Source organism: Hyaloscypha bicolor (genome assembly GCF_002865645.1).
Source record: "Hyaloscypha bicolor E unplaced genomic scaffold K444scaffold_19, whole genome shotgun sequence".
In the NCBI taxonomy this organism is placed as follows: domain Eukaryota; kingdom Fungi; phylum Ascomycota; class Leotiomycetes; order Helotiales; family Hyaloscyphaceae; genus Hyaloscypha; species Hyaloscypha bicolor.
Genome location: NW_020194521.1, coordinates 245,009 through 257,353, shown reverse-complemented (window position 1 = coordinate 257,353; position 12,345 = coordinate 245,009). Strand labels below are relative to the sequence as shown.

The following is a 12,345-nucleotide window of genomic DNA, read 5'->3' as shown; positions in this document are numbered from 1 at the left end:
TAAGGCTAAAAGAAAAAGAATATAATAAAATTATAATTAATTAATTTTAGCTTAATATTATTATATAAAGATTTAATTTATTAAATTCTAATAATAAAATACTTATAATATAAAGTAAGAGTAAATAAAAAATTATAAGAATAATAAATAATAATAAATAAATTAAAATAAATATAAACTAAAAATATATTAATTAGTTATAAAAGAATAAATAAGGAAATTAAATAAAAGCTTTATTTTAAAATATTAAGTTATTTAAGAAATAAGAGGCTAATTATTATTAAAATAAAATTCGAGGTTATAAAAATAACTAATAAATATTTATATATTAAGAAATTTTAATTATATAAGAATTTTTATTATTTATTATATTATAATACAAATATAAAAAAGTTATAGTCCTTATTTATAAATTTCTTAATCTTATTATTAAGATTTCTTATTTATTCTATATAAAAATATAATAAAAACTAAGAAAACCGGGTTGTTTTATTTAAAAAATATATATATATAAAGAATTAAAAACTTATATTTTAAGAATTTTAAAAGTAATTATTATATTAAAGTACTTTTATAAAAAACTTATAATATAATAGTTTCTAATATAAGAAATAATTAAATTAAATTAATAAATTAAATTTAATTATTAATTATTAATTAAGCTAGTTATAAATATTTATAATTACTTTAATTAATATATATATATATATATATGTCACGATAAGGTGATATTGCAGTAGTGGTAAAGAGCTTGAATTGAGCTAAAGGCTGTGTGCCGGGCTAAAAGCACTGGCTACACGCTAAGTCACGTGCAGTGGCACCACGTGACTGGTGCCACGTAACAATATATATTTGTAATATATAATAAGCTAACCTAATTAAATAAAAATCTAGCTCTAGTATTATCTTATTTTTAAGGAAAAAAGCTTACTAAAGTAATACTAAAGCAAGAATCTTACTTAATTAGACTAGTTTATTATTTAATATAATTAATTTTTTTAGAGACTACTAGTCTTGCTTTAAGAGAAATTAAGATAATATTTATATTTACTAATAATACATTAAATTACAAAAGCTTATTAGGCTAATATTATAAAGGAATTATCTTTATAAAGCTTCAAGCACGCTTATCCGTGAGATATTCCTTATTAACTTTTAAAGCCATACTAATTCTGGTTTTTATATCTACTTACTACTTATATTTAGGATTGCTTCTTATTTTATATAAGGAAGCAAGTATTCTTGGGAGTGTAATTGTCTAGGGTTTTCTAGGGGGTTAGAGACCCTTAGTTATATTAACGACTAATGGAATACAAATCAAGGACAAATAGATATTTATTATAATAGAAAGACAGAACATCAAATGCAGAGTAGCTAGTGAAAAGCGCTCATGCCACATGACCGTACACTCAACAGGGTTTGCTAGGCTGCAATGCATAGGCCACAATATTGGAGTTTCACCGCAAGTCTGCAGCTCCGCGCTTCATCAAAGCAATTCTTGTTGAGCATAATTTCTTCTTTGTTGGATTAATATAGTGGGGCTTGTGCCAATATTCTCTGACACCTGCCAGCTTGCTAAGCTTGTTCAGGATATCTTATCGCTATATAGACAATTCTATATATAGTTAAAGCTCATAAATCCTCTACCTCTACCCCCCTTTCTAATATTGAAAGATTAAATGAGATTAATATTTGACTCTTGGAAAATAGCAAATTTGACACTCTACCCATGCAACCTATTGAGACAATATGCGCCTGCTTATGTACCACGAATATGACGATGAAGCTTGAAAACTGCATAGAGAATTGTTAAGCCATCTGATTGTGAACATAGCTTTAATCAAGAGATGGGTTAGCTGACCAATTTGTCAATGGGTGGAGAGATCTTACTCGCCTCTGAATATGAAGGTCATACTGCGAGATTGATAGACGACCTTGGCTTACCGCCCGTTTTACAGACCATTCGCAGGAATTTTTCGATCGACTGCTCTCAGCTACGATCAGCGCTATTAATGTCCGTCGTTAGGACCAGATCACGTCTGCGGATACTCCTTTTGGGATTTGCCATCCTAACCCACGCGGAGAATTGAGTAAAGGTAGATCAATAGAAAGCGATATCTCAATCCGACCAGCGTAAAATAAAGCCCCTTAGCAAACTGAAGCCCAAGCCTTAATTTTCTGTACTATGCTGTTCCGTTCCGTCCTCGCTATCCTATGCACCAGGTTCCTATCTCAAAATACTCACCAAAACAATGGACTTCTATTTGATCTCTCTCTTGTCCAGACCTTGGGATTGCTCTTTCTATCAGAGCAACATGATGAGCGAAGTTGCATTCCTCTTCTTTCCCATACATCTCCACCAATGCTCCCTCCTCCGAAATCAGAATTGCTAAGTTGTCAATGGCTCCGCTTTTCACGAGACTAGCCCACGATAACCCCTGGGTGTTGAAATCCGAACCGATGATTTTTCGAAATCTCACTCGCAGCCAACCTCGTCTCCAAGGTCTGAGATTGTCGCTAGCTTCGTCGTGGGTATGTATCACGAGAGTAGTATTGGCAAATCTAGTCTCATCGTCATCGCAAGTGGTCGTCATATTCAGAGCCTCATGGTCGTGAGATAACTGACTAAGTTTGAAACCTGGAAGCTGGACAGTAAGACCTCTGTTCGTCACGATGCCACGTTTGAAACAGTCCCTAGGCTCGAATATCTTGAACTCTAAGTCTTTATACAGAATCGATCGAGGTGCCCATTTCCACCCATCGGATTGAAGTCGTGGAGAATTCCAGAAAATAATTGTCGTGGGGACTTCGACCATTTGTCGATACAACAGCTTCGTTCGCTCCTCGTGACACGATCCAATCCACTTCTGAATATCTACACCGAACATGCTGAGAACAAAGCGAATGCATTTCCAAGAGTCTAACTTAATCAGGAAGTCTTTCTGTCCCCATGGTATGGGTTTAATTGCCAAGAGGTCTTTCATTTCTGTTTGTAGCAGCAGGCCCAAGCAAATAGTCTCGTCCTCTGTTCTACTAGTCGTCCTCCCTTGAAAACCTTTGCAAACGTCGAGAAATAATTCACACGGGCGGTAACCCTGGACATACCCCGTAGAATTGGTTTTGCTCCGCGCGTTAGCAAGGTGGGCGTAGCCCCAGCCACGGATTCTATTGATTGCAGCCACACTATGACCGGCTACAGGACTCGGAAAGTACACAAAGATTCGATTTCGGAGATCTTCATCTGCAGAGGTCTCTTTTGCGTCTGGCTCTACTTCTCTTAGCCAAGGTAACCATGTCGTTTTCAATTTTTCTAAAGGTGCATTCCGTTTTATGGTTTGGACTGCATGTTGATGAAGCTCTTCCTCGTCAGTGTCTTCGAAAGAGCTCTTCATCGACATTTCGATCATATCTTCGGGAGCTTGGTACGTTGCCACCGCTGCAATCAGACGTCTTGCCGAGGGATTCTCCATCAGATGATGCTTATCGCATTCACCTAAGAGGTTCGAAAGTAGTTGAAAATTGTCATTCAGCTCAGCCGATTTTTGCAGGTCGGTAAGGTTAACAGGTTTGTCCTTGAACTGGATGTAAGCTTCTCGGGCCAGTCTGCCTTCCTGCAACGTCCAAACCCGTGTTGACCATGGACAGTATCCAACACGCATATTCATCTCTACCCAAGAAATGTCGGCGCAACTCACTGCTTGCAAAGAGCTATCCAGAACGAGAACTTTGTCTGCTGATCTGTAGATGTCGGCCATTTGTGCTAGAGCTAGCTGCTTCACAGCGTTGAACGTCGAACTCTTGGGAATACAAAGAGTATCCATCCAAAATGGAACGGGAAAATCCGCTGAACCGTGAAGAGCATTGACTAGATTCTGGATATGTGTGAACATACACTCATTGAGCCAATTCCCTTCATTATTGCCCAGACCATCCGACCAGACATGACTTATAGCAACATAAGTGGCTCGTGAAGGTCCATTAAGCCCAGAGGCAAAAACTCTGAGCCCGGTTGCCTGATTTAGATCTGATGAGACGCTAGCGACGAGTGGAACTTGGCCGCTACTGATGATGGTTGCAATCTCATTTGGTGAGGGTCCAACTCTCCTATTGCAGGCACAATCGCCCAAATGCGCAGTTTTGTAAGTAGTAAAGTCGATCTGAAGTGCCTGGCATCCACCTTGCTCGGTACATGTCGAGTGCCCCTTCCCAAGAAGTTTTCGTCCAATCGTAGTGAGATAGAACAAACACGTCAAACCATTCCACTTTTTCAACATTGATATCTCCCCAACACACCAGTCCTTCTCTAAGGTTTTTTCGATTAATGGCAAATGCCATTTGAGTGTTGTGAGCTCAAGGGTTCCAGCTTCTTTGTATCTGATGATACCTTCGCGCACACTGCAGAGATATTCGCCGAGAGTCATGAGGGACAGGACTAGGGCATTCATTGCCGCGGCCCACACATCCTCGCCAGGCGTAACCTTCAGCGAAGTAGCAACAACATTTAGCACAGTGTTTGTAAGTCGCAGGCAGCTGTCGACGTCCCGTGCGTGGCGTACCACAACTTCCCTATCCTCATGGCATCTCATAGCCGTCCAGTACAGCGCGTATTTGTCGAGCATTTCCGTACACGCCATCCGGCGTCCTGACGCATCCGTTCTGATGAAGTCTTCATGTTTGTATTGAGTTGCAGGCCCACCGAATATCTCCGTTAAAAGACCAAAGAACAACCAGGACTGAAGCAAGTCACAGGGGAGAATCAGCTCGCTGGAACAAAGTTCTAGCTCCTCGAGATTGTACCCGAGGCTGCGAGGAAAGTCCTTGAAGCCTTGGAACCCGAGTGGTTCTTCCCGGTAGGCAATGGCAGAGTCGTAGATCGGAATTTCAACCACATATGAATGGTTATGTGTTTTCGGGATGTGGTCCATAATCGGCTCGATTGCATGGAGCGCGGAAACCAGCAAGCAGAGCTCTCAGATATGCGGTTGTGGAAGGCAGCCACGTAATCTTGTTTCTATTTCCTAATAGGCTCGCCTGCAAAGATTTTAGCGACGTGTCAACCCTAACATTCATGGTTGCCCTTTCAATCGTGCTCACACAAGCGAGACCAGCTAAAAGGAAATCCTGCATCAGGCCGCGAATGCTTCGTACGCAGGTCTGCCTGATATCTGCCCAACAAAAAGAACGGCATATAAGCAGTGTAGATGCTGCTATGAGCACCTTTCTTACCTGATGCCTTGCTACAGTACGATATTATAGTTTCTTTCTAGTTTGAATTGATCGAGATATCTATGAAGCTGTTAATATGGAACACCTGGTCTTTATCCCACAAGGACCGCAGGGCGTTGTAACGGCATCTAGAAATCTGACTCTGGCAACTGATTGGACCTACGAGTCGGACGTAATTCCATTCCAACCACCTCTAACACCATGGCTGGGATTTGATCATCAAAATGCCGCGACTTCTTTAGATTTGGAACTATATCCGAGACGACGCGGATGGAATTATCAAGAGATTTGGCAGGGAAATCTTCGAGAATCCCATGCCTCCTTGGCCAGTTTAGATGGACATTCGATCGCCAATCGAGTCGTCGCCATGCTCCAGAGCTGGTTTTACATAGGCCTCTTGGAATCCGTTATTGACAAGCCGGTATCTCCATCGTACGTTGTACGAACAGACAAAAGTGCAGTAGCATATTTATATAGCCGGAACCTTCATTTCTGCCTACAAGCTTGGATTTTCAAGATCAGACTCGAAAACGAGGTCCAAAAAGAGGCTATGAACTTAAGAATACTCAACTCTTTGGGACTCGTTAGCGATTGGATCAAGCGTATGAATATATATGCCGATCGTGACCAGAAATATTTCTACAGACACATGGAGGCTTCCTATCCAGGGTTTGGAAAGACGTTTACACCCATTGTACCTTCAATCATTCGTCTTGGAGAGGCAATAGACTGTGCGAGGCTGACAACATTTGGAAAGGTACCATCGGCTCTTTCATGGCATTATCCAGACTCTGAATTTTCGAGCCAAATTTCCATTCTCAAAGATCGTGGCTGGTGCCCCTACACATTGAGAATCCTGGGGTCAAGCGCTGGAGCATCTACAATTGACTGGTTAACGACGTTCAATGTTTGGGTAGGAAATGAGGGCAGGGAACACGAAAGATGCACCGAAAGTGTTTGTGAGCGGAATTACTTTGCGTGGGAGAAGTATAAGATAAAGCATCGCCAAGGATGTGATGGCCATGGTTGTCGGTTTCTAAAGCCTCCTTTAGAGAAGACCTTGGACATCTTGAAACGGGGATACATACCTGTCATTAACTTTCAGTACGATGGCACCATCTCTGTTTCGGCCCGATCGACACAGACGCAAGGAGACTATCTTGCTTTCTCCCATGTATGGGTGGACGGAATTGGGAGTACCACAGAAGAGGGGCTTCCTGCGTGCCAGTTTGCCTTCCTCCGTGATGTTGCTTGCGATGTAATGAATGTGCGCGACCCAGCTTTCTGGATCGACTCCCTCTGTGTACCCAGTCGAAGAAGTGCTCGGCGAAAGGCCATCATCGTGATGCATGCCACTTATTTCAACGCATCAGAAGTAGTGGTCTTGGACAAAACAATACAATTGCATAGCATAACTTCCCCTTCAGAGGTTACATTTTGCGCAATATTCACTTCGGGCTGGATGCAGCGGCTTTGGACTTTCCAAGAGGCTCTGCTTGCACAGCGGCTCATATTCAAGCTTTCTGACGGTCTTTACAAGTTAGATGCGCTTGAGATCATGAAATACGGACGTTCTTCGCTTCCTAGCAGTATCTGTCACGTATGGCGGGCATTGGGATCACAGTTGCTGCGTCTTCGAGGCACTGGCTCTACTACACGGAACATTGCAAGCGTGAGTAGAGATCTTGCTTGGCGTTGTACAGCTAGGTACACGGATGAGACCCTGGCGATAGCAGGTGTTCTTGGAATTGATGCTACACTACTTTTGGAAGAGACCGAAGGCAACACAGCAGAGGTCGACGATGATGAGCCTTTCATACAGTGGTCAGATCTCTGCGAAAATTGTAAAGCAGAGCTAGAGTTGCAGAACCGCGCGCTGGCACAACGACGAATGGCCATAACTTTAAAGATTGTCGCCGAACTGCCCCGAGATATCATTTTCTTGAAGTCTCCTAAGCTTTCAATCGAGAACTTCACCTGGGCGCCTGAGACACTGATGTCAAGATCGTCTTACAGGGTCGGGATTGAGGCGCTGGCGGCGGATTGCACAGATGCTGGCTTGACTTCATATTGGTGGTTGCTCACTCAGCAGCTGGCAAGAAAAGCTGATAACAAAGAGGTCAAGTATGTGGGGTCTTTTGCTGATCGATGCGTTTATCGCATCTTCTTCCAAAATACATGGCCTACACCCCCAGAGGAATGGGAATATGAAGCTATTGTTCTGGACGGCAATATTTCTGACAATTTCCTGCCAGGTCAGAGCGTCAATGGATTGGCAGTCATGAAAGTCTTCCAAGCATCTGGGAGGACGACATATCGTCCTGTCGGGCCCGTTTTAGTTGAGAAATTGCATTTTGAGGAGGCTTTTCTCGACAAGCAGTCTATGATGTTTTCTCCGCCGCCTGAGGGTATCACTGTCGGAGATCTGTCCTGGGAGACCTTTACTCTTATCTAGATTAAGTATCAGGCGACAAAGGTAGCACTTCCGCTTTCGACTGTTTATTAAACTCTAGGATCTCATCTAGATAGATCTTTTCTGATTAGAAATTTATACAATAGGCATACCACCACCCCACTTAATTCTATAATTCATTTTCTTCTCTTCCCTGTATCTCTCCGCTTCTCAACTTCATCATTGCTACATTTGACCTACCTATCCACAAATCAGTAAGCCACCTCCAAATTCACTCAAAAGCAAGGACGAGTTGCGAATACATACAGAGCAGCAGTAATAAGGTTCTTTTCATGTTCATGCGGTGTCTGACTGGATATCAGCCCATATCGTCTTAGCACACAGATTCCCACTTTCGCAGTCAGAGGATTCGTCTCTCATACCTAATCGCCGAAGTTGTTCTTGTACGAAAAGACGCCAAGAACCAGTTCCGCCAGAATAACAGTCGTGGGTGCTAATACAGTCGATCCGATCCAAAAGCGACAAAAAAAAAAAAGTCTACCAAAATACTAATTGATATAAATCATATTAATCGGAACTATCGTATATCTTATAGTAATTATTTCCTTGGTCTCCGATTTTTAATACCTTTAATATTACAGAAGTTACAAAGCATGTGAGCATTTTTATACGAGCTCGCATAGAAATTTTGGCGTTTTGTAAGAGTAAAAAATCACATCTCGTATAGTATACGAGGCTGCACGTGATTAAAATCATAAACTTTTTATACTTTATATTCTCTTTAGTAGTAACTTTTAAAATTTAAGCTTTTACTAGATATACTAAGCTTATAGAAGCTTAAGGAGCCTCATAAGACCTTATAAGTCTAAGTTTAATTTATTATTTACTTAGGTACACGTGACTTTCGTGAAATATTTTGGCGTTTTGTATGGTCAGAAATCAAAAAAGTAAGAAACGTCCGTGCACTTCAAAACTCGATTACTAATAAACCACAAATCGCATTAAAAATCTGATTAATAGGTATTTTTCGTCTGGTTCTATTCTATAATCGCATCACTTAGTATTAATTACTCGGGGTTGTGGTTAAAAAGTTATTATGGATATAAAAGGGCGACCGTTTTGTCGCTTTTGGATCGGATCGACTGTACCACGATAGAGAATCCAAAGCCGGCGATGCCCAGGATCTCGAAGTCGACGTTGATGAAGCAAGGCCAAAGCGTGATGAGCCGGAGCCAGTCAAGGAGAGCAATGGCCTTTCATTGCAGTGGTGCATGGTGCCTACAGGGCAATACAAGTAGGCTGAAGCAACCGTTTGGCAGATCCACTCTAACGCCCAAGCGCTGTAACAATCGGCTTCGCCAGGCTTCTACAGGCTTCCTGTGGTGGGCCTGGGCCAGGTAGCCTTTAATTGGACGATATACGTCGAAAATCCAAAATTAGACCACGGGACACGGTATGATCTGATGTTATCCCGACTTTTGACGGCCATGTCCGTGCTTTGAATGGCCGAGCTGAGTGAGGGAGGCTGGGGCTCGGCCGAGTGCACTGCCCCGTGCAGATCGCCATTGCGCGCGGCAGAATACATAACCATAAATCACACGTGAATCGAACTAGGGAGGGTCAAATTTGAAGTTCCCCCAACGTACTCAACTCATCCTAATTTGGTTGCTTTCTTCACGCGCAATACTTTCACATCTAGCTTGGCTTGTTCTGCACTGCTGGGGCTCCTATACCCATCACCCGCCACAAGAAGTCGACGATCGGATCGTCACACGATCACTAATGGGGATGTTTGAAGACCGATCGAACCTTGACGTGACATCCGTGCTTATGCTCTTGGGCGAAGCTACGATTTGGAAAGTCGTTTGGTCTCGATTTCGCTCTCGTCGGACTCACTGGAAGCAATGGCTATTCCCCATATCGCCCGGTTGGACTCCACTCGCAGGATCGCTATTTGCTGCAATGAATCGGTCGGCCGGCCCACCGAATCTGATTTTCGATCGCCCCCCTGAAGGTGCCATAACGGACGGCTTGATCCTAACGAACCTCGATTCGGGGGCAAGTCATAATGCTTCAAATATCATCCTGCAAAACATTTGGCAGGTATGGAGCAAAGGTCCTCGCGAAGAGCGTCGTTTGCAATCCGTCGACGAAAAATACAGCGTCACACGAGAGGTTGGAGTGGTGGATGTCGATATCTCTGCACTACGTTTGCAAGATAGCTGGGAATTTTGGCTGCAATGCTTTTGCTTGATGGCACAGCTTACCATATCATTTGTGCTGGGCTTCTTTAACTGGACATTTGAGGTATTCGTAGCATTTATGATCGCCATAGTTGGACAAGGCCTTCTTTTAGCATCGATAACCCCACGATACGAGGCTTGGAACCATAGGCTTTATAATATTCACTACCCAAGCCCTATGGTCTTGCATCGGGGATATGATAGCATGGAGGTACTTATCATCCGAGAAGCAAAGTTAGACGGCACAGCTATTAGCTTGGAAGAGTTCTGTTGGGATAGTCAAGCTCTACGAGACACAACGGACTTGCTAAGACTATTTACTTCTGGGTTATCGTTTATTGTCTTGGCTTTTCAGATCGTTATAATCGGATGGATGAATATTCGAAGTCGGCAGTTGTATTTTGCTCTTGGTGGTTTTGGCCTTATCACAAATGCCATCGAAGCTGCGTCTCAACCGCGGTGGTTAGCCAATTCCAAAGAGGCCATTTCTGGGGTACCCACTTGTGCTCAACCAAAGAGCTCCCTTATGGGTGCGGTAGGAGTCCTTCTGGCAGGAGACTACGCTGCAGCTCATGTAGTAGCAAAAATGTTATACCCGGATAATAATCGATTTCGAAGAACCCGCGAAGATATTACCAAAACCCTCAAGCATTGTCTCTGCGCCAACTGCCAGATGTTGTTCAATAAGGGTTTCGTGGATGATCTGCCTTGTTTGCGCAAAAGGGAAGGAGAGTCCACTGGTTCTTGCTCCGAAGCTTTGCTGTCGAAAATCTCGGAGCTAGAAGAAAAGCAATTGAAGGATGCACTGGCCGCCGTCTACCATTATCTTCACTCAACGCGGAAAGAGAGAATCCCGCTGTCCAGTTAGAGACGGCTTGAACCTAAGATTAGTCACAGATGGTAGATCTTCATTTATTCAAATGATGTCTATGATTATATTGTATTAGGAAATATAACTTCTTGTACCTCTACTGCCACACTTCGCTTAATGCATCGCTCTACTGTCCTTACTTTGCTTGCTTTCCTTTCACCATATCATGATCTGATACCCTAGGCCTACCTCAACCCAAAGGGCATTTAATTATGACCGAATCCTTTCCATAACCTTTCTCATAAGATATTGCTCGTTGAGCTGCTAAATACATGTGCTAGAGTCCGGCTACATGAAAACACAAGAAGCACAAAGCCCCGTTAAGCAAGCTCGCCTCTCATTACATGTTAGGTTTTCAAGTAAAAAGAAACTCTCTCTCCTGCCACTCACCAGCGACAATTTTTAATACGAGCGAATTGTCTCGCCCAGCTCCTGTCAAGAGCTGAATGTCCCATCCGCTAGTAAAATCGTATTGGAGTTCGTTACCGACCGCTGAGTCAATGAATCCAACACCGACGCGTGCTTTGACTGAGCTATTTCGCCCAAGATTCAACTGTGGGCTTTCATTCTTGAAATAGCGCACAAATATTATGTTAAAAGTACTTGGGCTGGTTGGACTGGAGGCTAATCGCGACAACTCATATAAGTCCTCTTCTACCTGGATAAGAATTGCGAAGTCGCTGAAAGTACACACCCCGTCTAATAACAGTGCCGTGATGGTTACACGCAATCCATCGCCCGAACAGTTGGCTAAAACATCATCATAGTGTAACCACTCATCTTTACCATAGCTTATCCAGGTACTCGGTGCCCATCTGAATGGTGATATATCCATTTTGGGTCTCCGATCAAGAACGATAGTCCGTGGTACTTCCTCCAGAGAGATATAGAATTTCTTCCACCTTTCTTCAACAGTGAGCGTCATGAGATGGTCGATATTAACATCAAGCATTAATCCAAGTACCAAAAGCTGATCGTCTGGTCGGCTTGTCAGGCACCGCGTCAGCACATTGAATGTGTCGACAATTTTGCGAGATTTGGAGCGGCTATGATGGTAACGGTCCAAAGGTCTTGTCTTTTGGAGAGCAGCCTAAAGATCTCGTGTGAAGACGGCTGGGAATGGGTTGCTTGAGTAATTATAATAGAGCTTGTAGAGTCGTTGAATAAGCTCTTGTAGATCACAGCAGCCGTCGCTAAGCTCGAGGTCAACCCACGGTGGGAGGAACCCTTCTTGATAAGTCCAGAGTCGCCCCATCCAACCCGATGCAAACAGAGTCCACCCAATTTGTATGACAGAGGATGACTCTGAAATCTGGTGAAGGCTGCTGTCCAAGACAATCACTCCAGTTGCATTGCGATACGTAGTTTTCATCTGCTGAATTGCCTTTCCGCGATAGGGTTCGCGCCTTGGTACACAAAGTCCATCAATCCAAAACCAGGATCCGTAAGTAAGTTTGTTCTGTACAAGCCGGTGGAGTCTTTTTACTTGACAGGCTCGAAGTCCTTTCTCGGTGCAACTCCCTAAACCATCAGCCCATACATGCGAAAATGCAATGTAGTCTGCCTTCGTATCACTAGGAGCAACAGCGCCC

At 43.0% G+C, this 12,345-nt stretch overlaps 3 protein-coding genes across 3 annotated transcripts; 2 read left to right on the top strand and 1 right to left on the bottom strand.

Annotated features, from left to right (window-relative positions):
* Positions 1-1,894: 1,894 nt before the first annotated feature.
* On the bottom strand, positions 1,895-4,932 carry K444DRAFT_608924 (uncharacterized protein). Its single transcript, XM_024879475.1, has one exon. The coding sequence runs from the start codon at positions 4,923-4,925 to the stop codon at positions 2,208-2,210; it is 2,718 nt and encodes a 905-aa protein (XP_024741471.1). The 5' UTR covers positions 4,926-4,932; the 3' UTR covers positions 1,895-2,207.
* A 364-nt stretch (positions 4,933-5,296) lies between these two features.
* On the top strand, positions 5,297-7,720 carry K444DRAFT_660349 (uncharacterized protein). Its single transcript, XM_024886452.1, has one exon. It carries the CDS (start codon positions 5,303-5,305, stop codon positions 7,679-7,681), a length of 2,379 nt encoding a protein of 792 aa, XP_024741470.1. The 5' UTR covers positions 5,297-5,302; the 3' UTR covers positions 7,682-7,720.
* Positions 7,721-9,283: 1,563 nt separating this feature from the next.
* Positions 9,284-11,046, top strand: K444DRAFT_288024 (uncharacterized protein). The gene has a single exon (XM_024871635.1). The coding sequence runs from the start codon at positions 9,422-9,424 to the stop codon at positions 10,748-10,750; it is 1,329 nt and encodes a 442-aa protein (XP_024741469.1). The 5' UTR covers positions 9,284-9,421; the 3' UTR covers positions 10,751-11,046.
* Positions 11,047-12,345: the final 1,299 nt, after the last annotated feature.

What these genes read in the sequence shown, in the direction of transcription:
- K444DRAFT_608924 (XM_024879475.1), bottom strand. Translation starts at nt 4,925, where the DNA reads ATGGACCACATCCCGAAAACACATAACCATTCATATGTGGTTGAAATT.
- K444DRAFT_660349 (XM_024886452.1), top strand. Translation starts at nt 5,303, where the DNA reads ATGGAACACCTGGTCTTTATCCCACAAGGACCGCAGGGCGTTGTAACG.
- K444DRAFT_288024 (XM_024871635.1), top strand. Translation starts at nt 9,422, where the DNA reads ATGGGGATGTTTGAAGACCGATCGAACCTTGACGTGACATCCGTGCTT.